Genomic DNA, 27636 nt, shown 5'->3' on the forward strand with positions numbered 1-27636 from the left:
TGCCTGCGTAAAAACAGCAAGGGCGCCATCTGGAGTTCATGTCATAAACTTATACATTGATGCGTATTCTACAGAATGGTTTTTACATTGTAAGTTTACAAAATTACACATCATTAAATCCGAATATATTAATATCTTAACTCAAAATTGGATTAATTCCATTGTCCATTCCTTTTTATTCTTATATAACATGTGACACATTACGTAAGAAACGTTTAGTGCAAAAACATAGTTATCAAAGAAAGATTAAAGAACAAATCACCATATTTAGACCATATTACTCATAGTCCTTCCCAATAAAAAATGCTCAGGCTTATGCTTTAATAGAGTGCGTTGCTGTTGGATTTGCTCTTTTATTACTTGGTTTTATATTTTAAATATAGTTTAATATATGCAGCTATATAATAGTTATTTAAAATTTGAATACTACGGCTTTGTCGAATTATTTATACTCATTATAATTATGCTTCGGCTTTTAAACTAAGAACTTTAAACTAATTTTTGTTGTGTTTGCTCCGCTTCTCCAGCCAGGATGCGTATCGGTCTGTTATTATTTGCTACTCTAGGGTGCTAAATACGTACGTATGTATGTATATCGTTAATTTATTTACTTGTTAATTATACACTTGAACAACTTCGTGCGAGAATTGTTACGATCGTTGATTAGGTGTTTAAAAACTATATAATACAAAAAGTCTTGGCGTTAAATGATAAATGTTTAAACAAAATAATTAAATTATTTTGCGCTGGTTTACAGTTTTCATTTGTTGCTTGTCTCACACGCACACACACACATACATATTTTAATAAATTAATTAAACATTTTGCTGTTTGTACTCAAAACCGCTTCGAATCCCTTACAGTTTGGCCTTTCATAAGAAGCCCATGTCGAGGGCAGTGTAGAGGGCGCGAATGTCGCTGTGGGCGGAGATGCGCCAGAAGGGGAAGTTCATGGCCTTGGCGGCGGTCTCCTCCTCGTTCCCATCCCCAATCACCACGTAGGTGCTCTTGCGCCCAAAGCGAGTCACGATCCGCTCATAGCAGGTTTCATGGCCTGCGGGAAATGGAAGGGAACAAAACAAAAACTGGTTATATCTCGGATCCATCCACCATCGCCATCCTCAACTCACCGATTTTGTGCGCACTGTAAATGTTCTCGATGTTGAAGATGCCGCCCAATCCGAACAGCAGGACCTTGGCCAGCGCCGGGGCCAGTTGCGTGGAGGTTACCAGCACGTTGACGCAGTTCTCCCGCTGGGAGATCATGCTCAGGCACTTGAGCGCCAGCGTGGCCCAGTTGTCGGTCGCCACCTCGATTTCCGAGCGTATCTGTAGCCAGGCCTCACGTTTTCCGGGTCCCAGAAGGGTGCCAACACTGGAAGAACATTCGATCAGTTAGTAAACTATGAATCCGAAAGCGCATCCCCCAATACTCACTTTCCACGATAGCTATTGTAGATGTCCTTGATCTTGCGGTAGCGGAAGGCCAGCTTGCGCATCCAATCGACGCCGCCCCTCACACCGGTGGGCAGGCAGAGATTGGGCGGGGCGCCTGGTGGAGTGTTCGTGTGGAAGCCATCCGTGGCGAAGTTGTAGGCGCTCAGGTCCTGGCCATTGTCGTCCGAGCTGACATCGTCGATGTGCACCTGGTCGCACTCCTCGATCTCGTTGAAGAAGAAATGCGTGTCGGCCATGTTGAAGACCATCTCCTCCATGCGGAAGGCGATGGTCATCAGGGAGCTGTGGTCTTTGGTGTATCGGTTGGCATAGCTGCCCGACAGCAGCGTGTGGAAGATGATGAGCGTCTCGTCCAGATCCCAGACGAACACCCGCTCCGGTGGCTTCACCGCCTCACTGTTCCCGGTGTCCGAGGCAGTGCTTCTGGTGGGGCTGGGCTGCTGATGGCGTCTACCACGCGCCCGACCCGTCTTACCCGTGGGCGTGGTCTTGCTCGTTGCCACGCCCCCAGAGCCGGCGGTACCCACACTGCTGCCTCCGCTCGAGTTGAGAGCAGCGGCCGCAGCTGCCGCGGACACATTGCCCAGCGGGCCAATGCCGGAGCCAGTGCTCGGCGAGATCGGGAGCGGGGAGTGCGGCGAGTGGGTGGTCTGGTGCACCGGCGTCGTCGAGTGGGTGTCCGTGGGACTCTCGGAGAGATTCGAGGAGGCCGCCACATGGAAGCCATGTCCATGACTCGCACTCGAGCTGGGCGAGCTGACCGCATACGGTGAGTAGTTGGCCGGACTGTAATAGTTGCCGTACTGCTCGTTGTAGTAGCCGCCGTAGTCCTGCTGCCCGAAGTTGTTGTAGCCGGCGTACGGACTGCTGTACAGCTGCGAGTTGTTGTTGCCGCTGGCGGCATAGCTGGGCGTCAAGTAGGCAGCCGCCGCAGCTGCCGCTCCGGGTTCCATCTTGGCCTGCCGTGCCGCCGTTGCCGCCGCATAAGGAGTTCCGTATCCGGAGTAGAAGGGCGGCGGCGTGTACTGCTGCATGCTGTTGTAGTAGTAGTAGTCATGTTTGCCGTCGTAGACCGCTGCTGCTGCCGCTGCCACTGCCGAAGAGTTGACCGCCACTGCTCCTCCGTCCAGCGGATTGCTGGCCGAGCTGCAGCCGTACAAATTGGATCCGGCCACCGAGCCGTTGTCCAGCGATGCGTGCACTTGGCCCGGGCTGCGGGACTCCGACTTGACCGCTGCACTCGAGCCAGTGCCATCGTGCGTCCAGTGCGACATCACAGTTGCTCCGCCCACCACGCCATCCTCGCCAGAAACTCCACCGCTGGTGCCACCAGCCTGTTGATATGTGGAGAAACTGCTGCCGGCGGACTGCGCAAAACTGGATGCTGTGGCCAGACTGCAGCTGCTCGAGTTCACATTCGGATTGGCATTACCGTTCGAGTAGTGACCGCTCAGCGAGGCCAGCGATCCTATTGTCGGCTGGAGCGGCTGGCTCTGCGGCGGCAGTCCCAGCGGACTGCACTGGCCAACTCCGCCTCCTACTCCTCCTCCACTGCCACCGCCTCCGCCCACACCGACACCCATGCCGGCACCGGCGCTACTGGGTCCATTGCTGGCCAACACGGTGCTGGAATGGGATTGCTGATGGGATTGCTGCTGCTGCTGTTGTTGCTGCTGATGCGTCTGTTGCTGCTGGGGTTGCTGTTGCTGCTGCTGCTGTGACAGATTGCAGAGGCTGCAAGAAGATAAGATGAGAGGCGTCATAAGTGGGTGAGCCAATTAATGGGGTGGTGGTGTCAAGTGTGGGAATATACAATGAAACACAGACCTTTAAGCCGTTTTAAATGTAAACAATTCATTCACAAATAACAAAAGCTGAAATACTTAAATTGTAATGTCACATTTGATATTTAAATCGAACTTGACTATATAATTTCTACAATTTATGCTTATGAATATTTAAAAACGAGTTCTTAGCAAATGAAATATATCCTTAGGCGGCGAACATGACTAATGTAATAACCGAGTCACTGGGACTGCATTATATCAATCGAGGTATTTATATTAAAACCGGTTAATTTAATTTATATATGCCATCAAAAAGGTGGCGGCTAAATCAAAGTATTTATTTTAGGCTCATTTGTTTAATAAAACGTGTACTTACAGCTTAATTGTGCTTATAAATAGCTAAAGCCCGAAGCGAACTAGTTATTAAATTACAAATTATTAAATTATGATTCCCTTTTAATACTCTAAAATAAAGCTAGAAATATGTAATTATATCTTCAATATTGGAAACTGATGAATTTCAAGCGACTTCAAGACGATTTGTAATTATTAATAGGCCGACTGAGGATTGAGTATAAAATAGTACACAAAACACACATGAGGATTTTTTCTTTGTGTGGAGGAGAACCGAAACACAGAACCTTTTGCTCGTTAAGGAAACACATAAAATAGTTTCCAATAATCTTTAAACAACCATTAAATTAACGGCACGTAGTCGTTCTGCTCTCGGTTGCCCATTCCCCGATCCCCTTCGGGCCACTTGGACCAAGTCAAGTGCTTCCCCGTCGAAGACCCGAGCGAAGAGGTCTTCCAAATCTTGTCAAGTGTTATAAATATTTTTCTACGATCTGGCCGTTCTCTTTCCCTCTTCCTGTTGCTGGATTTGTTCGGGTTGTTTACTGGGATCTCGAAGAGGAATCGCTTGGAATCGGTGCGGGGCACTTGAGCGGATCGCTGGGTCCGCCTTTTGGTGGCATGTGCGGAGTGTCCCGGACAAGTCCTGACCCATCCCCCCCCCCATTCCCTTGCCATGGCCATGTGTGCAGCAAATGTTGAGCGACAAATATTTCTTTTATATACATATATTTAACGATTTGTGTTTTGATGTTTTTTTTTCTGTTCTGTTACTCTGATGTTATTGCTTTTCGAGTAGGACATTATTAAAGTGGACAAATTGGAAAATCTACGAGGGCTCACTAAAAATCAAATAAAACTGAGCAGCAGTCGAAAGTCAAATAAATCAGAGCTACGGGAAAATGAAAACAAAGAAAAGGCTTTTCGATATTTTGGGGGAAAAATGGAGACAAATTGGGGGAGAAATTCAATCCTTTTCGATGCAATTAAGATGAGTTTTTTACAATCAGCTGGCAAATTAAATCCCATATTTTCTATCTTAAAGTAGCAAGATAAAATCATTTAAACACCGCGTTATTTCCCTATGGAGGATAATTATTTTAAATTACTCTCTACTCAAATGATTTATCTGCCTCACTTTCTTCCTTCGACTATACCGTATACCATATTTCCACTTTTTCCGCCTACGATTTCCCCCCATCCCCCCATAAGGCTTGGAAAATATTTAACAATTTTTCATAATTTTAATAGGAAGGTAAATTAAGTGCCCAATTTCCAAAGGAATCTGACACCTTGAGATTCTTTCGCTCGGCTGGAAAGGGGCCACATTTATCTTGCTGGCAGCCACAACAAGAGGGAAAATGGTAAAAGGGGAGCAGCTGGTGAAAGGGGGAAAATCATTTTCCCAGCGCAGAACGACGCGTGCGCCAAATGGAGGGAGGAAACCCAACCCAAACTTTGGCTTTGAGATCTGCTCTCCTCACAATATGGGCTGACCAATGGGAGATTTACGAATATTATAATAGAAATTATCGAAGAGGGAGGTTGAGAGGTCTTTAGCACTAAGCCGCAACTGTTGCCGCCTTTAAGCCTCTTTTAAGTAGTTGGCCCTGCACCGCCTCGTGTCCCTACGATGTCCACCATGCCCCTTGGCAAGTGTTAAGTGCCCTGACACTTTTCGGTTCTTTTTGTTTTTCGGATTTCGGTTTTTGGATTTTGGATTTCGGTCTTGGGTTCGCTTCAGTGTCGCAGCGGAAGCGTGCACCGAATTCCTTGAATTTCTGCCGGGGCATGTGGCAGGTTGTGTGGACCACATGCAAAATGTGCACTTCCCTTCCCTTACGACGATCCGACCATGGCCACTTTTCAATCGAAACCAATTGAAAATGGTGAGCCTCTTGTCAAGTGTTAGGATGTTCTCGCCGTTCTGCTACAAATTGTCTACGCTTACAGAGAGGGAAACCTTTTTCTTCAGGATCCTGGGAAGCAAGTTGGTAAAAGACTCATAATTTAGGTTTCAACCTATAAATATATGCAAACTATTATTTCCCCTATATGTGTTTTAGTTAGAACATATTACACTTTTAAGAAATCTATTTCATAAAAGTACCTAAATTACATGTTTATGAATAAGTATATTTATATATATTTTATTTTATTTGAACCTACCGGTTGCGTTCATGTGTATCCGTGTGGTCTGTCTTGGGACGTTTAACCTGAAAAAAAAGTGAAGAAAATCACATTAAAATATATACTTATACTGAATGTTAATTTTTGTGAATTTTTTGGATTTTCGCCGGCCCTGGAAAGAATTTGTTTATAAACAAGGCGGACGCACTCACACCTCAGCGTCTGGCGTGGAATCGCCCTGCTGAGCTCGGCACTTCCACCGCCTGAAACTCTATTTGGGTTATCCAGTGCGAGTGGCGAAAGAAAACAGCAAATTTTACATAATTCGCAATCGCCATTTGCTGCTGCGCCAAGCGATTTTCGCTGCCCGAGCTTGTGCGTGGGAAAAAGTTTAACTCAACTGTTACTCGGATGTGCGGCGCCATTTGGAGGGGAAGTCGGAAAGGGGGGGGGGGAGGTGGTAGTGCTCGGAAAAGCAGCAGGTGGCAGCGGATTTCGATAAGGATGCAAAATGGCTAGATGGAACAAAGATGACATTTAACTATACAGACTTTCGAGGAAAGATTGTGTCTCTAGGCATACAATAGAACGTCCTTTACATCCACTTACTATGTTTTATATTTATAAAGCTTTGACAATTCAGCTTTTGCCAGAATGATTTTGACAAATGGTCAAAAAAAAACGCCCCTTAAGAAGACATGTATGCAAATCGAACGGAAGCCAGATAAATCGAAGGCGGACTAAGGGGCGCGGCAAGCCCAGGTGCTGGAATTTGTGCGCCTCTCCACCCCTAAAGAAGTCCCTCAAAACAAAAAAAAAAAAAAACAAAAAAAGAAGGGCGGGAAGGGAGCGAAAGCTGAGCGGCTTCGGTTGACAGCTTCTGCCGTCCGGCGAGATGACCACACGCACGCACTGTCCATCATCCGGTGATCTGGTGGGGGGCAGCAGGACGCAGTTTGCTCAGATTTGTCGACGGACCAAGGGAACACGCGCATGCGCAGCGGCGGACAAGCGGACAGATTGCCGAACGGTAGCGTTTCGATGAGCTGCGCATTGGAGTTGCGATCTCGGGTCGCGAATTCTGCAGGATTGCGTGCTGCACGAGCAACCGAATTCGAGTCCGAAGTTGTATGCAAAAGTGAGCTGGTGAGGGGCCAACAAAAAAAAGGGGGGGGGGAAAGGGAAGAGTCAAATGCAACCTTTTACTAAACTAATTTATGGCACAAGCTGACAACGTAAACATTAACACAGACAACACTCGAATCAGTATCTGGGGGGGTTTTGGTTGGGCCGGCTTGGTTGGTTCCAGCTGCGGAAAAGAGTGGGAGATATGTGGTATAAAGACCTGTTTGTGGGCATCTTTAACGAAATTCCTGTGATCGTAATCTCTTTGTCTCTTCTGCTGCTTTAGAAGAAGATTAAAACACACACACTCGGTCACAAAAAGGCAGGCAAACAAAAGACAAGACAAGAAGACGGCGACAAATTTTTTATTAACCCGGCCCTAAGACCCCGAAGACCCCTACAAACCCCTTGAGCCCCCTTGAGTCCCCCTCGAGTCCCCGCGATAAAAATCAAAATAAACAAGAGGAAAATTTGTATCTTCTGGTGGACGAAGTGGAATCGAAGGAAGGGGCTGCTATGGCATGGGACCTATCCCATGCACCTTAACACTTTGGCACGTTAATTACGTTTTGGGCCACGATCGTGGTAGTATAATCAACAATCGCCAAGTGTCAATCGCAGTGGCCATAATCAATATTTCGACTCCTCCACCGCCCCCCCCCCCCCCACACACTCGCACACACGCACACCGATGTGAATTCTCTTTGTCATAAATTACATGCAGCGCGTATTGTCGCAGTTGAATTATGGCGTGTTAATTTTTACGATTACGGCTTAAACTTAATTAAAATGTGATTAATGCCGCTGGACGAATGCCGTAGCCCAGCTCTGGCTTTTGTGGGCCAGGCTCTTTAAATTCCCATAAAGCCGGCACCCAGAGACCCACTAGAGCTGTAATTTATGCTCTATTAATATTTCGCCTTAACCATCCGGCCATCCGGCCACTCCACGTTCGTCACGTTTCCTTCGATCCGACTTTGTCTTAGCCGTAGTTTAGGGACCCATAAAAGCCTGGAGAATGCCGTTCCATTAAATCGTCGGGAAACGAACTTTACGCTAATCTCGGCCAGACTTTGCATCGCAAGCGTGCAGTGAATGAAAAGGCTTTGGTAATTTGATGGGAGAAATGCATCAGCAGCGAATTGGAAAAACGTTTGTCACTATTTCGGCACTTTATTAAGCGTTTTTAATGACCTTTTGGGACTCAACTTGTTTGCTTCATTACCCCACAGCCAAAAGTTAAGCCGATTAATGCGTTGTAATAAAATTTTGGTCAGGTGCCCATAATCTTTATCCCCATTAACGATTTCCCAACAATGAGCAGTCATTAAAGCGCTTTTCTTCGCAGGATGGGTCTATAAAATTGATAATCCTCTGTGAATGAGTAACATTCCATACATTTTCAAGCAACCCAATGAAATTGTATTTCTTCGAGTGTATTTGCACGACTTATTCGCTTAGATTTATGAAATCGAATAGCATCTGAACACGACTTAGTTGTCAAGCTGGACTAGATTTATATATGAAGTGTGCTATGATATCACACCGACCAATAGATCAGCTTAAAGCATCCTAAACTGTTGTTCGTACATATATTAGACTCCATCCAGGCTTGATAAATGAGAGTCGAAGCGTTATCTCGCCATGGAGTTTCACTTTTTGGATACTACTCCCCGACTAGGTGAAGCCCCACAAGGCGCAACCACCAAGGAAGCTACCGCCGTCATCATAGTCATAACACTAGCAATACTAGTAATAGTAATAACCGACGGCACAGCCATCTCAACCACATCACTTTTAAAGCTTCGCGAGGAGAGCACTACGACTATGTGATTACCTTTGGCTCGATCATTTTGTCAATTAATCCGCATCGCGGGGCAGCGTAGTTGTATGGCATTAGGGTGACCATTCTGTGGACTTGCGATTACTTTCACTTGCAACACACACAAAAACACACACGCGTGGCGGGGTAGTGAACTCGACCGTTTCAGGTAGTTAATGTATGGTCGATGTTTTGAAATCGAATATATATTTAGTTATAGCGTTTCAGAACGAACGAAATGTATCTGGTAGGTTTTTTATCTGCGACTTCGGGCGGATCGACCGTTCCCGTAGCGCTCGCTTTGAGTGGCTCGAATCGACTGAACCACCGAAACAGCCGACTTTTGTGGCTCAATGCGACGCCGGCAGCGAAGCGGCAGCGGCGCTGCTTGAGTGGAAATCCCTGGCTCGGATTATTTGGATTCGTATTCGTACCGGCTAAATGTATCTCGGCACTCGAAACGAGTTCGTGTGAGCGGTGCGCACTCGGAGCAGCCTCTCTCGCTCCCTCCGCCGGCCAGAGAATGCGCCTAGACTCCGCCCATTCCCATTCCCCAAATCGAAGGGCCAAGAATATCGCACAGGGGTGGGTCGAAAACCACTTTTCCTCAAAGTTTGTTGTTTCTTTCTCTGTATTATGTTAGTTTTTTTTTTTGGTAAGTATCTCTCGGATGCGGGCGAACAATGCCCATTGTGAATGAGATTTTGCCGCTGGGCGAACGCCAACTGAAAAGTTGGTTTTCCTATGCGCATAAATTAATAAATTAATTCGAAACAACTCCGCCACCATTCGAGCACATAAAACAAATTAATAAGCTAATCAGTTGGAGTTTCTCGGCCTGTTCAATGGTAACCGCCAGCAAATTTAATGGCAATCGTAAAACGCGCAACGCGAATATCGGGTAATTTAAAACGCCTAAAACTTATTGGGTTCGATGGATCCGTAACGCATTAGAGAAGGAGCTCCCAAAAATCGAAATGCTCATGTAAGACGAGCCGAAGTGTGCTGGGCATAATCAAACCGATACGGGACATGGTATATGGAATATGGCAAATGGTATATGGTATATGGGATATCCGATCTGTGGACGGATTAGTGAGTGCCATAAACAAATTGGCATCTAATCAAAATCACAGGGCTATCTCTCCGTCCATGCAGAAGTGAATCACTTCCGATGGTAATTGGGTAGCATAAACATGATGGTTTAGAGCCACTAATGAGCTCGATTAAATGAATTAGAATGCTCAGACAGTATGGCAGCCAATTGATGTTGATTGGGGCAGCTCTGGCAAATTACTGAGCACATAAATTTTAAAGTGTGTTGAAACTTCATCCAAATGAAATTCTAGTAAAAGAGTTAAGCTTTAAGGTAGGCAACTTGTAAAATATCTTTTAAACCTCTCCTGAATATATATTTTACAATTAAACAAACAGTTGTCATAAACCGATAGCGGTTAACATTTTTTATTCTAATAAATATATATTTCATGGCCGTCTCGTATTTATTTATTTATACGTCTCCGTCGAGACGAAACAATTGAATCGTGTGCTAAACAATTCATGTTGATTCAACACTTGATTTTTGGCCCAACAGAGACTGACTTAAAAGCCTGGATGTAATTACAAGTGAGCAAGTGAAACAAGTGCATTTAAGTAAATAGGCGACATGCACACATGCAATAGAATTGCAATGGAATTCCGACAATGAGCCCATTCGATCCCACAACAAATTCAGCCACAAGAAATAACAAAAGTGAAGCTAGAAATTTGATTATGGCATTTTGTTAAGGCTTTCCACAGAGAAAATCGAGCATGACCTCAAAGTGAGGGAGTGCACTTCTTGGTGGATACATTTTGGGTGCAGTGAATCTCCGAGTCGGGCATTAAATTAGCTTTAATCGCTTTAGCACGATCGTGAGACAACATGTCGTCAATTATATCTACGATGATCATGGTGCTCCTCCCTCCACGATAATCCGTCTTCCCTCAGTTTGCCACTCGGAGAGTCTTCTGTAAACAAATCTGCGCACAATTCGCTGCATTTGCAGATATTTCTGCGGCCTGGCTTGTTGCTGAGACTGGCACATTTGTCGTGGACCGGTTGCCGATCGTCGACCATCCACCATCCACCATCCAGCATCCCAGTTTCCCCCTTGAAGCAGCAGATCCCCTCGGAACTGAACGTGCTGATCGTGCGACTGCAAAAGCCTGCTGCACAATGGAGAATCAGGGAGTCGGTGAATCGGAGAATCAGAGAATCGCACGGGGGCAGGGTAGAACTCGAAAGTGTTTAAGATTTACGTTCAGTTTTGATCGGGCTGGACCTCCCCGAGTGTAGTATTAATTTTACACAGCCAAAGGAAGTGGGGGCCACATGGTTTGGGATCGAGAGGCCTGTGTCCGTTCCGCGTTGGGCGCCATTTTAATGCAAAAGTTTTAACACCTGAGTCGAGCACATTTGTTGCCATGTTCGCATTCTTACAACTTGATCTGGGCGACTGTTCGCCGGACATCTAGATAAGGACTTGGATTTGGCTACGCCAGCATTGGGACATTGAATTGCTTGTCCGTTGTCATTTGGTTGGATGCCCAGTGTGGCCTGCCCCTCCACCCCCTTCGCGACGCAGCTCAGGTTCTCCGGTTCAAAAGTCGTCGAGGAATGCGTCATTCGATTGGCGAGCCCACGAATTGGGTCAGTTCTTCCATGCCATGCTGATTAGGGAAGTTTCACATTTGTCAGCACATGCCAAGCGTCTGAGGCATTCATCGTTCTGCCCCTCGAAAAAAATGTTGCTGAGCCATGGAGATCTGACCGCATATATTATAAAATAGAGAACAAAACGATAAAAAGCGCAGGCCATGGAGCTAAAAATTGCAGCGATATTTGCATGAAGTAATGCCCAGAAGAGGTTTGGTATGCAGATTTCTGGATTGGGGTTTTTTCGTTTTGTAGCTGGTCTTCCGAAGGGGAACTGCACATGGGATTTCAATTCCTAAAAATCTTGAATGAAACGGCTTGGTAATTAAAACGCTTCATAGACAAAAGCGCACTGAACTTTCCTTGGTCCGCTTGTCACTCGTTTATTTCCACAGAAACTTGCGAAATAAATGGAAAAGTCAACAGCCAATCTGAAGGTATTGCATTTCCTATGGAAAACACATTTCCCACTTGTACAAATATTTATAGGGTAACTCCAGACGATCAGCTGTTGCAGCAGGGATCCCATATCAATCGAATCGACTCGCCTCAAATCGATCGTAAATCACACAAAAATCGTGTTTCCTATACAACTGAGCACAAGGCGCATTAGCCGAATATATAATTTTGACAGGCCATTTTATGGGTCGAAGATCATTAAAACGAACTACTGTGCTGGCTCTATAAAAAATATGAACATAAACTTGGATTTTATAAATCAACAAGGCCAGAGGGAGCCGTCGATCGGATGGCAAAGCTAAACAAAGACTTGGTCAGTGGTCTACGAGTATGTGGGCGTTTGGCTGGGTCTTGATACACCCGATAAAAAGCAAAACAAAAAAACAATGAATACAAAAATAAACCGAGTCGGGAATTGCACTTGCACCAGAATGAGGCATCCAGTTCATTATGATTGAGCCGATTATTATGGCCACCAGGGTCGGCGAGAAACGGTTCGTTTATGCTTTCATTCTTGGGAAAAATTATGCGGAACCTGTGTTTCAGTTCCAGGCACGTGCCGATCTCCGACTGATACGTATATGTACATAAGTATGCACATCTGATGGGGGTCAGGAGGAGGTGGAGAATGGAACGGAGTAGGATGTGAATCGCCATAGTGACCGAGGCGAAGCAAACATTGGTTAGGAATTTCATTAAAAGGTAAAGCCGAAGCCCAAAGCCGAGCAGCTTCTATGTGTGTGTTCTCCTGGCAACCGGCGCACAACGCCACCCAGCCCACCACCCATCAACCTGCCGCCGACTGGGCCACCCACCGAGCGAAGTGTGTCGCCTGTCACTGCAAATGAGCATCAAAACTGCCGCAGAACGGCAGAAGTACAGAATAGCAGAATGGTGGCAGAATGGATTGGATTGGACCGAAGCGAATTGTGGTGGATGGGTGAGTGGGTGGATGTGGAGGTTTACCTGTGGGAACGGCTCTCTAATTAATTTAATTACGTGCTCTCGACTAGCGCGTGTCAAAACGCGCAGCGACCCAACAACGAACAACAAAATTAAATACTCACGCCTCGGTGGGCTCTAATCAAATGCGCCCTCAAGTATGCAATGGAAACATATGCTTTTACCGGGTGGGTAACACAGGGTATCGGGTAAGAGGGTGTGCTCGACTAGGGGTGGCTTTGGCATGCCAGCACAATATCGCTAGCATTTTACAATGGTACCCAAGGCAGATAAGTAGTGACAGATTTCTTCCTGTTGATATATTGAATTGAATTATAAATTATAAACTAAAAAAGTATTGTTAGTAAGCTCCAGGGTATATGATAATCTTCTAAAACTCTCAAATTAAATCAAATGCGTTCTTAAATCTTTTATTTATGTACTAGATAAGTTCGTCTTTTGTATGCTGCCCTAGGGATCACAGAATCCAGCTTACTGGGTATGCTGTAGTCGACGCCCTTCGCACGTTCCGCCAATTTGGCTGCGTTGTTTCTTGGGTTAACCGTTGCCAGGCCTATGAAATGGTGCTTGCAACCACTCGCCCCGTCCGGAAAACAACAACATTAAGGCATCGCTGACAAATTGAATTTGTAAACTTGTCCGCGGGCAACAACAAATCATTGGAGACCCCCAGGGATGCTGTTTCGGTTGCTGATCCGTCCGTTGCCATAACCATCCGTATTCCGGAGTCAGCAGGAGGAGGAGGAGGACGACGCCGCCCGACACGGAGGTGGATTCGAATGCCATGGGACGCTGGTAATCCAATACCCATGCCCTATCCATGTTACGCTCCTCTGGACGGACTTTCTAACTCGGTCTCAGTTCGCCGGCTCGGTTCTGTCCTCCCAACCAGCCGCCCATCACTCCCCCACAAAAACAGTGGCGAAAGTGATGTGAAATTATAGACTTGCTTTCGGGAGGTTGGGGGCGTGTCAACGCAGTTGGAAAAAAAAACACACACACACACGCTTACGCACAATTATTAACACTTATTAATGTTGAGGTTTCCATATATATGGCACCCCAGGGCTTAAATTAAAGTCATCCCGAGTGCCAAACAGCTGCCTCAAGTGCCGCACTTGAGCCGATCTGGATCCCGGAACAGGGGGTTGCAACCCGGGGATTGAGTGGGGTTGGGCGTTGGCTTTGTCGCTGTTTAAGTAGTCATTAAGATCGAGTGTGGATAAGATTTTTTCACAGCTGGCTGTCCTGCCGTTGGTACCAGCCAGTACATTCGCCAACCCCTCGCCAAACGAAAAGAAAAAAAAAAAAAACAAGAACCCCGCCTTGCAATTAGCCAACAACCTTTGACTCCGGCCCAACTCCCTTCATGGTGAGCCGGAATCCTGACTGTCCGGAATAAGCTATTGACAGCTATTGTCTTCTAATTAAACAACAATGTTGACCTATTCTCAAGATGTCACGGATCGGGTTCAATGAAAACTTCCTTTTGGGTTAAAAAATCATTGCAAATTATTTACACTACTTTTTCGGAAAATCGGTTGCATTGTTTGTTAATTAAAAACTTTTGATTGCTAGGTGAGGAACAACCCTTAAAGAAGTTCGCCTTGCTAACCCTTTGAGTATATCTGCTGAAGAAGTTGCTTGTTAACCCTTTGAGTTGCGCTTCAACCCTTTCATTCTTGTAATAATTAAGTTGAAGGAAAGACAGTATTGTAAATTATAAAGTTGAGTTGAGATTGGGCGAGCGCTAACGATGTCTTTCGGATTACAGGGTACTTTTGGGAAAATAAATGAATAACTCTTTTTTTTCTCAGTATTGTTAGCCTTTCTATTTCATCCCTTAATAAAATAATCTTTAAGTTAATTTCTGCGATGAATCTACCGAGTTTAAGGCAGAGATTCCACACTGCGGCTGATGGCGCACCGCAAACTGTGCCAACTGTGCAACACTTGGACTTGGGCAACTGGTATCTGGTAAAATGGTAAACGGCAACCGAATACCCTGCTGAACTATCAGTTACACTTACACCATATGTGGCAGCCCTAAAGTTGCCGCGTATCATTTTCATCACTCAGACCTTGGCCACATTTATTGTAACTTTTGCGCGGCAGCCGTTCGACAATTGTGGAAATTCTAACTATTATAAATGGGTATAAAAAATGGCAAATAGTTGATTATTTCCGTTAAACTTAATAACGTCGAAAATAGAGCGGCAAGGCCGGACCGAATTGAGGGAAATACGTATAGTATTACCCGTTTGGTTGGAAGAGCGTAAAGCTGAATTGTGCGACCAACTGTTGATGGGACAACTTTCGCGGCGGTGGAGGAACAGGTGCGCTCGTCACTGGGAATCGAACCGGAATCGGTGCGGAAACCCTATGGAAATCGGAGGATGGTGCCGGGATCTAAGCCCCTGGACCCTTGCCGCTGCATCCCTGCCAGCACTTTCATCTACCACCTCTCTCCTCCCTCCCTCCGGACCATCCAGACGATCCCGAATATCGAATTTCGCTTTACCGCCTCGCCAATCAATGGACGAAATGTGAATGATTTGTTTGTTGGCATTTTGGCTGCCAATTGTCCGGATTTCGGAGGCTGCTACTGCTGCTGCACTTTCCCAAGCCCCGAAGAATGGATGGAAAAAATGTGCAACGAGGAAATCTGATATTTTTTTTTCATATTTTTTTTTTTTTGTGTGAGACTGCCTGGAAAATTGCTGGGGACGAGGCCAGGCGAGGAAAAAATTCGTGGTAAAATTATGAAAAAATCTAAGAAAAACTGTCACGACTGCTAACGAGTAATGCTATCCCCGTTCCTCTCATTTCGCTCCGTAAAGTCAAAGGTCGCACAAATTTGTCTCGGAAAAAACCGCTTAATTGGTAGGGGCTTTGGGTGGGATGGGATCGCTTGGAATGGGATGGGGTTACAAGGAGGGCAGCTGGCTGTCTGCGCCTTTGACTGACAACAGCCACACCTAAGTAAACCGGGCGCAGAGAGTCACAGTCGCCGGCAGGAGTCTTATCATGCTCCAAGCTGTCTGCCACTTGATTGAACCGGAAATGAGGCGCAAGTTTTGTTTTCACAGGCTGCGACCACTTGACCCCGCAACCCGCTGGCAGTGACACCGAAACGTGGAATCAAAGTGAACCGAATCCGATGCCGATGCCAATGGCGATGGCACCCCTTTCCCATCGGCAAAATGTTTTACATCAATTTTTGGTTAATGTGCCGCTGGGCAGAGTCAGCATCCCACTTACCCTGACTGTCAAATAATTATGACAAGTTCATTTCGTCGCACTTTCGCTCATTTGTTTGGCTCCCGTTCGCATCTATTTTTCCCTTCGATTTTACCAAGAATTCCTGTAAGCGAAGGCAGCCACGGAAAAAGACTCAGACCCGGATCCGGCCCCACCAATTACCGGAGCGTTGTAAGATGCCCGCGGCTTTTGATGTGACAGATGCGTGTCCGTGTCGCTACTGAGGTGTATTGCTCCATCACATGGTGGTTCTACGAATAATACTTCTCGATTTAGCCACAAACGGGCTGAAAGACGCTTTCAAGAAGCTTCTCAAAAGTAAGCTGTGAATTTGAAAAGGGGGATTTGAGACAAATAGTTTGTCATAGTTTAAAGTTAAGCTAAACCGTTTTTATTGGCAAATCCCCTTGTAATTCATTTTACTTATTCAACAATGATGTTTAGCTCTAATTGACAACCATTAGATGTTGCCCCACTGTCAATGTTTTGGTGATCTATTCCAAATTATTCACCAAATTGGTGGCCAGGAAAGAGTTGGGCACTATATTTAGTGTAGTGATGGCTATCTATAGACGCACGTTGGCTCAAAATATGCTGTCGAAAGTGACAATTGATTGCGTACAGACGTTTCGCATTTGACTGGGCTATTTCTGTATCTGCCACCATTCAAATTTAGACCAGGAGACAACAATGAGTCACAAGGCTGGAGAGAGCAGACAAAGCAAATCCCTCTTAAAATGGCCACAGCAAGGTACAAATATTTGTAATCATTAGAGGGCATTAGGATCGGAATCCAGCGGAAAGGAAGGGACATTTATCCATCCATCAGGCAGGTTGCTCTAATTTTCCGTTCCACGTCTTCATCTGCTGACAGGCGACATAAAACAGGATAAAAGGACTAAGCAGCGTCGCCAGTTGAGCGGATTATGCGAGCCTCTGGTGAAACTGGAACAAAAAGCAGGTCCTTCGAGCAGGAGCCTAAGGGATAAACCGCCTCCTCCTCCTCCTACCCTCTCCATTTCTCGCCCTTTTTCCAGTGCTGTAATTCAAGAATGATGCATGCAAATTTATGCCATACATTCTGCGGTTTAGACTTCGGATATGACGTCACAGCAAGGACTCACGGCTGATGTCAATGGAATTATGTCAGGCGAAAGGCGAGCGATAAGCATGAGCAAGTTTTTAAATTAATTTTGACAAAAACTACAGGAAGTGATATAGCTAATATAATATAATATAATAATAATATAATATAGCTTAGCTATATATAGCTAAGTTGATTTGGAAAAGGAAACTTATTCTTCTACAGTATTCTATATCACCATAAATCCCCGTACAATAAATCGAAATGATCAAGCAGATCATCATCGAATTGAACTCGTGCCAGTATCCAAAGAAGAGTTTCCAATTCGAGCTTCAAGTTTGTTTATTGACTTTGTCTCGACCATGGCTACTGAAATCGCGCCCAACTCAGCGCTGGCGAAACTTTTGAGTAAACAAACAAACAAGTTCATTTGTTGAAGTGGCAGAAACCCAAATAAATTCCTCGACTTCGAACGGGAACAGGTATGTAGGTGTATGTATATCCCTTCCAGACAGAGATGGTTGCACTTCCTGTGCCACGCCCCAGACAAACATTTGCCATTTAAGCCGAAGGACAATGCGGATTAAGAGCTGGGAGATGAGAGATGTAATGCCTGGACTCACAGATTCACAGATTATTTTGTAAAAATGTCGCCAGGCATTTGAGCCTGGGGAAATAATGTGATGAGCTTCAAGCGAATAGGCCACCCCCTTGCATTTAATTTTAATTTTTGGGACATTCCCAGGGCGTGGCTGAAATGGAGCAGCCCGGCCACAAACGAGAAACGAATTGAAATGCTAGCTATCGTTGGGAACCCGCAGAGCGAGAAGTCCTGCGGGTAGCGCAAAATCCCGAAACGGTGATGAGGGGGATGAGGTGCTGAAGGACCCCCAGTTGAAACCCCTGATCCTGTCCCGCTCCTGCCTGCATTGTTTGTTGTTTTAATGGCAAAACGAAAAGCGCAAGGCATCTGCACGGCGTTGTCCTTTTGTACATTCTCTGCTGCTCCTTTCTGACTACTCAAATTTCAATGAAATTATCCTCACGGCATTTGCCTGTCCTCTCCCTCTCTCTCTCTCTCTCTCACTCACTCACCGTGTGTAGCCGTCTTTTTCCCTCCAGCTCGCCAAACAATGCCGAATAAAATGTTTTTCGCTGAAATTATTTGCTAATGGCTCGTCCTTTTTTGCATTCCCATTTATGAGATTTTCGTGTTGTCTCCGATGCTGTCAAATAGATACCCGGAAAAAAAATGGCGGCAGTTGACGCTTTTGTATCTCTGACGTTTTTGGCTTTCTGCCTTCTTCTGCTTCTTCCTTCCGGCCGCCATCGACGGTAGCCATTTTGGATGGCCGCTGGCAGGAAAAAGCCGTGTTCTGTTTGCCTTGGCAACGAGACAAACACATCGCAAATTGCTTTGCCCGAAAAGTTTGCTCAAGTTACGCCGGAGTTGTGAGGGAGCTGTCTGGCAACGAGGGCACGATTATGTGGAATGGAACTCACTTAACAGAGAAGCAGAGAAGGATAGGAAATGAGCGTACAACTGTCAATCAAAGCGGGATTCAGCAGAAATTCCGATCTAAAGATCTCTACCTTCCATTGAGTTACAGCCCTTGACCTAGTGCCTTCTCAAACTGATCCTTTTTGCGGTTTTATTTCTGGTCAAATGATTCCTTCTCGATCGACAGGATATCTGGATATCTGACTGTGGCCCTTTGTGCGCACTTAAGCTGAAAATTCCCTTTTGACTACTGTCTGCATTGTGTCCTGCATTTAAAGGATCAGCACTGGGCAAATGCGTAGTAGCATCTTTGATTTCTTACAGTTCACTGTACAGTGAGCTTATCTCTCACGATCAACTGCTACCATTTTGGCCATTTCGGAGCTAGAGGAACGCATTAAAGGATAGCAATTATGCGCACTTGATGTGGAAAATATGATTGAGAGCACCAGGAGTCAGGTTTGAATAGCTCTAGGAATTGACTAGGATTTTGCTTCTTTCTTCGGGTTTTAATTTGAGGTGAAATATACTTTGTGCGAGTTATGCAATATGCGTGTGGTCCAGGAATTTGTAGCTGCCGTAAATACATGAGATATACATCCATTCAAAACCCAACATACTAAAACTTCCACAGATATTCGGTTAGCTAATTGAGATCTTTCAACTTACTTTGTAGTAATCCAGCGTTGAGAAGTTTTGATAGCACGGCACATTATACAACATATTCCAAGTGTTGTGGCTGCTCCTGTCGCTGTTCCTGCGGCACTCGATGCCTGGAACGGCGTCTCCTGGCACAGTGGAAATGTCAAATGGCCCACTGGAAGGGATGCTCTTCCATGGCAGATGGGCTTTAAGTGGACTTCACAAGCATATAAAGAAGTTATACACACTCGAAATGCACCACACACACAAGTCGATATTTTAAGTGTTGAGTTGCTGATTGATAATTAATTGAGCCTATTGTGTTATTTTTATCACGATGCGCGCGACACAAACGTTGGACATTAAATTGCGTTAAGTGAGCAGTTCCGTTTCGCCAATTAATTTGTGCCAAATTGATCTGAAAGATGTAAATTGTATCTCGTTGCGTTTATTTCAGTTTAAGCGCTGGGCCGACGGGCGGATTGAGTGCTCTTCGTGGTTTATGGTGGTCCGCTTTCGCCACGAATGTCACATAAAGCTGCGTGTCAACTGATTCGACTTGGTCGAAAAGCGCTCATCGCTGGATTCTCGATCGCAAAGCTGACGTCGTCGCCATGCGAGTTTTGAGTGAGTTTCCTCTGCCGGAAACAGCCAATCGCCGTCCAGCAGCGCTGCGCTCTCGCTCGCACGCTTGGGCCGCTTTTGAGTGAGTTTTCTCAGCGAGGGCGGCGCATCAGGACTCGCTTTTCACTGCAGACAACCAAATATAAATAAATATGTGAGCACTTCTTTTGTGTTCCGAAAACAAGTTGGCATTTTTGTGATTACTTAACTGCAATTTGGGGAAACACAGGCACATAAAAGTTTAAACTGCCTTTGGAAAAGGATTTAAAGGAATTTGAAGGATATTTCAAGTAAGTTAGCAGCTCTGTGATGGCTTTTTTGGTGGTGTGAATGGTAAAAGTGAAAATTGAAAATATACATTTTAATCACTTAAAAATGTTGTCAGGTATATGTGTTAATTTAATTTTGGCTGTATTTTTGAATGAATATATCAAAATTGATTAATAAACTAACACTTTAAGGATAAAATCGCAGTTAGTAATATTAACTGACCTGCTCAACTCAAATCCGATTTGACGGACAACATTTTCGAATATTTCCGATACGATTTAGTTTCGAAGATCTCCACAGCAAGTTGGCATCGCCGTGTGTTTGGTGCTAGGGCTTCCTGGAAGCCTTATTTCGGGACCCTTCCACGAACGGTTCTGGGTCTCGGTCTCCTCTTTTTTTTTTTTAGTTGGACCCTCGGCTAACCCAATTTGGCAACACTTGATTGGGCGCCAGGCGAAATGTCGACTCGCATTAGTCTGACCAATTTCGGGATATTGCGGACAGCTCCAAGCCGCTGGTCTTTAGCCAAAAATCACAGGGCAGACTAGGAGACATACGGCCAGTTTCGTCTCCTCTTTTGCTGCCTCTTTGTGTTTTTTCTTTGTCGACTGGCGTCTGAACGACGACGACGACAACGATCTTGGAGCAAGTTATCCCTGCACGGCTCAGCGCATCGCGACAGTTGTTAACGTGTTTAATTAGCCCTGCAAATTCAATGAATTGCGACAGTAACAGTTAGGCTTAACAACACACCAGCCCCCGCACCAAAGAACCCCCCCCCCCCCCCACCGTAGCCCGGGGCACTCCCTTTCCCCCACATATCCAAATATTTGTGCAGCCATTTTGAATTGTCCTGGTGCTCCGAGGACATGGAATCCTCCCCCGTCGGCAGACGAGGATCGAACGCATGCGCGCGGAAAAGCACTCAATGTTGACTCTTGTAGGTGTGGAATTGGGATTGAAGGGATGGAATGGTGCTACAATGGGGCGAATGGAGAAGGGGGCGTTTTCCTAATTCCATCCGACTTTAAGCCATAAACTACGGTGTGGCTTTAAATTGGTTTCCTGGTTTGGCGGGGCGGAGGCATAGCTTCCTTTAATGAGTCAGATAAGATGGGATCGGCACGATACGCAAGTTACAGCAAAAGGAAATCATTAGTATAATGCAAAAACATATATAAACTAAGAAATGCTGAATGCTGAGAACAGGGACTTAAATACTTAGCTCCCTTAAATAGTATAACTTATATAATTATTTTTTTTTTTAAATCACTCACGTAACTCACTTAAACCTCACTTTGAGTTGCAATCGATGAAGTTATAAAGTAGTCTATTATTGATTTTCCAACCCAATCCATGGCATTTGCCTATCAACCTGCCCAACTACTCCATCGATTGCCTTCAATTGGATTTACTCTTATTTTTCAACAACCATTTGTTTGCCTGCTGCGGTCGTAGGAATATTTTCATTCATAAAACTCGAGCAACGTCGGCTGGGTAATAGGATTATGCCAGAAGCACACACACGTGCTCAGTGTCAGAGGCTTCGGCCTCTACCATCTGTAGCTCCAAGATGGAAGCTCCCATCTGAAGCTGGAAGTTGACCGATTCCAGTTAAGTGCAGAAATGCATCGGCAGTCGCTGACCGACTGAGGGTCTCAAATGCTCGCTGCCTCTTTATGGCCATGGCTCTTATTATTAGTGACGGATTTCCGAGTCATTAGACAAAGTTATGTCGCGGACCACCCCGCGTCTGTTTAAGCTACTTAAGTGCGCCGCCCACAGTCCGCTGTCCACAGCCCAAAGATCAGGAGTCGAGCATCGAGCAGTGGTGGGCAGCGATTTCTGGAGGGGAGTGACTTTGCTCATGTCGCAATTGACAGGCGTCAGCTTTGGGCCTTAAACGGCTCAGCTTAGCGTTTAATAAAGCAAATAAGCTGATAAATGCCAGCGATTGTTGGCCCCGAATGCAACGCATTAATCTGCTGGGGGAAAGGCTTTCTTCTCGTACCCCAAATCGCCGTTGGGTTTCCAAGCGGGTCACCCACGGCACTTAAACACAAATCAATAACTTTATTATACAAAAACAAACAGCCAGCCAGCTTGTTTTACGAGCTGAAAAGCGTCTTGTTTAACTGCCCGTACAATGAGCGCCCGCTGGGCGCGCTAAGAAAAAAAAATCACTTGGCATCCGAGCTGGCGACAGTGAGCTGGAGGAGGAGCTGGAGAAGAAGTAGGAGCTGGTCCCCAATTGGGATGCGCAGGCAAAGGGTCCTCCTTTCGGATAATTTATGACCAACGAGTTCGGCCCAAGCGCCAGTTGACAGTAAGTCACCAGCGGGAAGAGCCCACAGCCAGCTGCCCGGATGAGTCAGCACTGGAAGGTGGTGGGTTTTCAAGGCTTCACCCATCGGGTGGAGTGGAGTGAGCTGTTCAGTGGAAAAGCTAAGGCAAAGTTTAAAGTACTCTGATATGGAACACATTGCTTTTGTCTCTTAGGAAACAGCAGGAGGAGATACCCAGTTCAGTTTAATGACTAAACCAAAGCGATTCACTATAAGATCATATTTAGATAAGTGATTTAATTCAACTTGTGGCTAGAAATAAGTAGTGTGCTGCCCCATTGCACCTGTTGCTTGTAACCACCTCCATGGGAAACCCCTTGGCTGATCCCTTCCAGACGAACGCCCCCCGTTGTCGTGACCATTGTTTGTGATTTTGCTGCCCTTGTGATTGTGGCTGTTGTCCACATACCTATCGCACTGAAGTTTATTGACTTTTGTATAGACATTCTCGATTGTGGATTTGGCTGATGTTTCTTTTTTGTTTAGCCGCGGGCAATGTAAACGGCGCCAGATTTCGATTTCGAGACAGTCACCAACATTCACCCCATCGTCGCACACACACACACACAACTGGTTATTTTCTAAAAGGGTCAAGTGTCAGCCAGCAGAGAAACAGGGCCCACAAAGGAGAGGTAGAAGAAATAACAAATTACACAATATAAATAAACAAAATAAACTCTGTCTGAAGGCATAAAAGGCTAAGGATGGCTTACGTAGTGGTTAATTACGGGTATTATGATAGGTGTAATCCTTGGCTATACTATTTTAGGGAGCATTGCTTTTTCAGAGGATCGTCAAACACAAACATACCTTGGAAATTCCCATAAAATCCAATCAAATATGTAAACTTTGACATTCCGCCAGTTCGACACAACGCCACCCCCTCGAATCGCATATCAGGCACATTCCGAGATGAAGCGATAATGCCAGGTGTTTGATGACCCTGCCGGGGACCCAACACTCGACCCATCATCATCTTGATGGGCCTCATCAGTGTCAGGGAGTCGGCAGTGAAGTGAAGTGGAGTGGAGTCAAGAGATCTTGGCACGTGTAAACGACACCCAAATTAGAGGCAGATTATTTAATGTTCGTCTGGGGCACTCGGCTTATCTGCAGCTCTTCCGAGAATTTGGTACGAGGTGTAGTCTTGGCCTGGCTGATTCCCGAGGAGCTGCAGCTACCAGTGGTGGTGCCCTGATGAGCTTATCACAACCAAATCGACCCAAGACAACTCCTACAGCATCCCCAGCAGCTTTGTCATGTAAATGCGACCAAAATCAATCTCAAACTTGGCGCCAGCCTAATGAGGAAAAAGCGACAAACACAGCAGGTGCCCCAAGCCCACTACGCCGCAAAGCTCGGTTAATTAAGTTATAAAAATTATACTTTATGCATACAATTTGCATTTTTATGCGCCTCAAATGTAACGTGCACCGATTTGATTTATGAAACAAGTCTCAATCTCCGATCCCAATACCCAATCTCCGATGCCCCATGCCCATTGGTTTGGCCCCGTGGGCGGCTAGAAAATGTGACAAATGGCTAGGTGTGACTTATAGCATTTAAGGTGACGATCATTCGGATCGAGATAAGACTGGGCTTTCCTCTCTCACACATCTACGGTTTCAGAAGGGATTCGGGTGATTTCGAAATGTCAGCATCATGGCAGATTCGCGTGCGGCTCCTCGCCGAAATAAACTAAAAAAAAAAACTACCATGGAAAATGGCATAAATGCGATATAAAACCAGCAAAACCGCAAGATCAGCGCCGTATCAACCTGGAAACAAGCCAGAGGAAACTCATTTTTTCGTTTTTTGTCAATTACACATCCAGTGAGATAAGGGCGGTGATGGGGAATAAATTCGGTCTGCAAGAAGTATAAATGCTCTGAAATCCTATTAAGTTTATATATTAATATTTATTGAGTTTGAAATTTCTTATTAAAATGGCGTATTTGGTAGCATGCTTCTCACTTAACTAAGTAATAAATAAGTACAGTATGCACTCGTTATTATAAGATTTCCAGAAATCAAGCTACCGAATTAATTTGTAGGGAATAAGCCGCAAACAACTGGCTTACTGCACTGAACGAACTGAATGACGCGCTTTTTTTTATTTATTTATTTTCGCTACCGCTAGATTTCTTTATAATTCTGCCATTATTTGTTGCATGTTTTGACATTTTTATAGCTTCAGCGGCGACGACATTGCGCATTTCTGCTTAGCTGCACATAGAAACTGAATCTTGGCACTTTCAAAATGGCTAACTGGGCCATTAAAACCATTGACGGGCATACGTCAAACTGATGCTGATGGCCGTAGCCCATCGTCTTGGCCAGCTGCCTCTTATCGGGCCGAACACGTTTTGTCCTTAAACGTTTTACAGCTACCAACTGTCGGGCAGGAGTCCCTATCCTCCGGCCACGGAACTGGTGATGGCATCCAACGAAAGGCTGCTGGAAGGAACACCCATTTAACAAGTCAACCCGTGCGGGCAAGACCATAAATATTGGCAATTTAACAGAGTCAACAGTATGGCACTCGACGGCACAACTCCGACTGGGGGACACTGGGCATTTGGCTGCCGGGGTTGGGGTCCCTGGATTGGGGGTCCATAATACACCTTGTCGTACACGATCCTTATCTCTTGGAATTTCTCGTGCGTGTCTGGCGTGCCAAAAAGTATAAAAATAAAGCACAAGGAACCTCAAGAAGCCAATTGAAGATCATCGAATGCTGGTTGAACTACATATTATGTACATATATCATATCAATAATTAAATTATCGGAGTTTATTCTAATGCTATCAATATAATAAGTGAAAAACCAACAAATGATTGTTATTATGCGTCAGGCAGTTCGAACATCGTAAACTGATACTATTATGAAGCTGTCCAAAAGTATGCACCCATATATTTTGATTTTCCATTTCATTCAATGCCTTTGCTATACATTAAATCACTGTTGAATTAGTTTTCCATTGGGAAAACGTCATTTGCATCATTGAATACTGCACAACTAACGCTAAATCAAAATCGAGACCAGTACTAGCACAAAGGCTACAGGATAGCAATGATACCCTTGCTGGGACTGCGGCAAGTGATAGCCTGGTCAGGAGCTGTCGCTGTCGGAATGGAGATGGAGTTGGAGCTGGAGCTGGTATGGAGGTGGAGCAGGTATGGAGCTGGAGGTGAAGCTGCATTCGGAGTGCGCGTGAAAAATTAGCCGTGGAAATGCGTGTTGTGATTGTTGTTGTTGTTGTTGTTGTTACCGTTCTGGTTGTTCTCATTGGTGTTGTTGTTTCGGTGGTGTTGTTGGTGATGTTGTTGGTGATGTTGTGGCCTGTCGCCATTTCTCGTGGGGCGACTAATAAGCACAACAAGCTCATAAAATTTCGAAAGCTGCGCAGTCTGATTTTATTTCATTTTAAATTGTACACGCGCTTCGAGCATATTTCCCTCGTTTCGCTGCGCAGAGATATTCGATTTGGATTTGGTGTATTTTATTTTTATATAGTTTTTTTTTTTGGGCAGAATGTGTGATTTGTTTAGCATTTACACGCATCATTAGAGCCTGTTGTACAACGGCGACCTAATGATAGATTAATAACAATGCCACAACATAAAAGACACGCTTTCTATTCCGATGATGGCCATATAGACATTGACATTGGGCCCCACAGCGATGGCAACAACAACCACATGTCCCCGCCAGCAGACAGAAACAACAACAACACGAGTGGAGCGACATCCACGGAGACAAAGACAAAGACAGAGAGTCCAGCGGACGAAGAAGCGTGCCATGACAATCTTGGGTCAACGGCTGCTTTAACCCTTTCATGGGCAAGAGGGTTCCCATCACACCACTCACTCACTCAAGAGGCTATGCAGACAAAAATAAATCCTAAGATCATGACAATCATTTAAAGCTTTAATGATGACATGACATACAAATTTATGATAAGTTATTTTACTTAAAACTGCATAATCCCAGTACCTATAGCTCGTTAAAATTACGACCTGAAATGAAGCCAAAAAGTGATGCTCCCCAAGGGTTAACTGGAATCTCCGATCTGAACCTATCTGGCCTGTTAATTGATTGTTACATTCCCCTTGTGCGAGCGAATGGCTGTTTATGTTGGTGGCTGTGTCCGGACAGCTTGCCCCACACTCCGTGGGATTAACCCCCACCACGGATTAACTCAGAACTCCACCTTCGCCAGCTGCGATGCAGACGTGTTGTTTTTTATGATTGCCCATTTTTGACAATGAATAAAAATTATTATAGTGTCGCACGTTTTGGTGGCTGTAATTTAATTAAAACGATGTCGCCACGACCCGCATCACGATCGCGGCGTGCTCCATGAGGGTTTTCCCGGAATTCAGCACTCCCCCCCCACCCCCCTGGCGAGCTTCATACAGGTGAGAAATGGTGGACAGTTCGGAAAAGTGACTAATATATAAAGTACGATTTGTGCGTGCGGGAAAATCCCAGCTGGGAAAAAAGGGATGCGAATGCGGATGGGAAAACAAACGCAGCACTTGAGAAGTCAGGACTTTTTCGAATATTTGCGCTTGCTTTTGGGAGAACGGAAGTGCGGCAAATACAGCTGGATTCGTTAGGCAAACAAAATCGGAATAAAATCATTTTTGCCCTTCGTTTAATGCAACTGCCCTCGGTGGCCAGATGGCTGAGGAAAAGTGGAAGGTGGACGAGGACAAGGATGAGGATGAGCAGCCGGGAAAAACTTGTGCGGCTTCTGTGCCGTGAGCCTGTGAACCTGTTTACACCAAACTCGGAAAGAGAAAGAAAAAACGAACCGACTGAAACCATGAATGAACTGCAACTTGGACTTGGGCGGGCATTGTCACTGTCGATACAGATATATAGAAATGCACTCAAGGTAACTTCCTACTTGGCCCGTATCCGATTTCATCCCAACCTCTTTTCCCCTCACAGATTATTGCACCGCCGGCCGACCCTCCACACCTCCGCGGCTTAGCCGTCCAACGTTATATTTAGCGGTCAGCACAAGAAAAAGCCAAACAGAAATAGCAAACAAAATGGCCAACACACTGGCGAGGAAGGGGGGTGGAACCCATGGAGTTCCAG

General features: G+C 45.4%; 1 protein-coding gene and 1 long non-coding RNA gene across 4 annotated transcripts; one reads left to right on the plus strand and one right to left on the minus strand.

Moving 5' to 3' along the window:
- Positions 1-309: 309 nt before the first annotated feature.
- Positions 310-19839, minus strand: eya (eyes absent). Of its 3 annotated transcripts, none has more exons than NM_078768.4 (5): positions 19312-19839; positions 5769-5815; positions 1438-3192; positions 1131-1375; positions 310-1054 (listed from the first exon to the last, which is right to left on the minus strand). In NM_078768.4, the coding sequence occupies exons 1-5, from the start codon at positions 19363-19365 to the stop codon at positions 873-875; spliced, it is 2283 nt and encodes a 760-aa protein (NP_523492.1). In that variant the 5' UTR covers positions 19366-19839; the 3' UTR covers positions 310-872. The 3 variants fall into 3 exon arrangements, with proteins under 3 accessions (NP_523492.1, NP_723188.1, NP_001245913.1); NM_164693.2 differs by lacking the exon at positions 19312-19839 and adding an exon at positions 8692-8974; NM_001258984.1 differs by lacking the exons at positions 5769-5815; positions 19312-19839 and adding an exon at positions 3286-3372.
- Positions 19840-24716: 4877 nt separating this feature from the next.
- lncRNA:CR44776 (long non-coding RNA:CR44776) lies at positions 24717-25299 on the plus strand. Its single transcript, NR_124121.1, has one exon. It is a non-coding gene; the product is annotated as a long non-coding RNA:CR44776 (long non-coding RNA).
- The last annotated feature ends 2337 nt before the right edge of the window (positions 25300-27636 follow it).

Source organism: Drosophila melanogaster, chromosome 2L, assembly GCF_000001215.4.
Source record: "Drosophila melanogaster chromosome 2L".
NCBI classification, from domain to species: Eukaryota; Metazoa; Arthropoda; class Insecta; order Diptera; family Drosophilidae; genus Drosophila; species Drosophila melanogaster.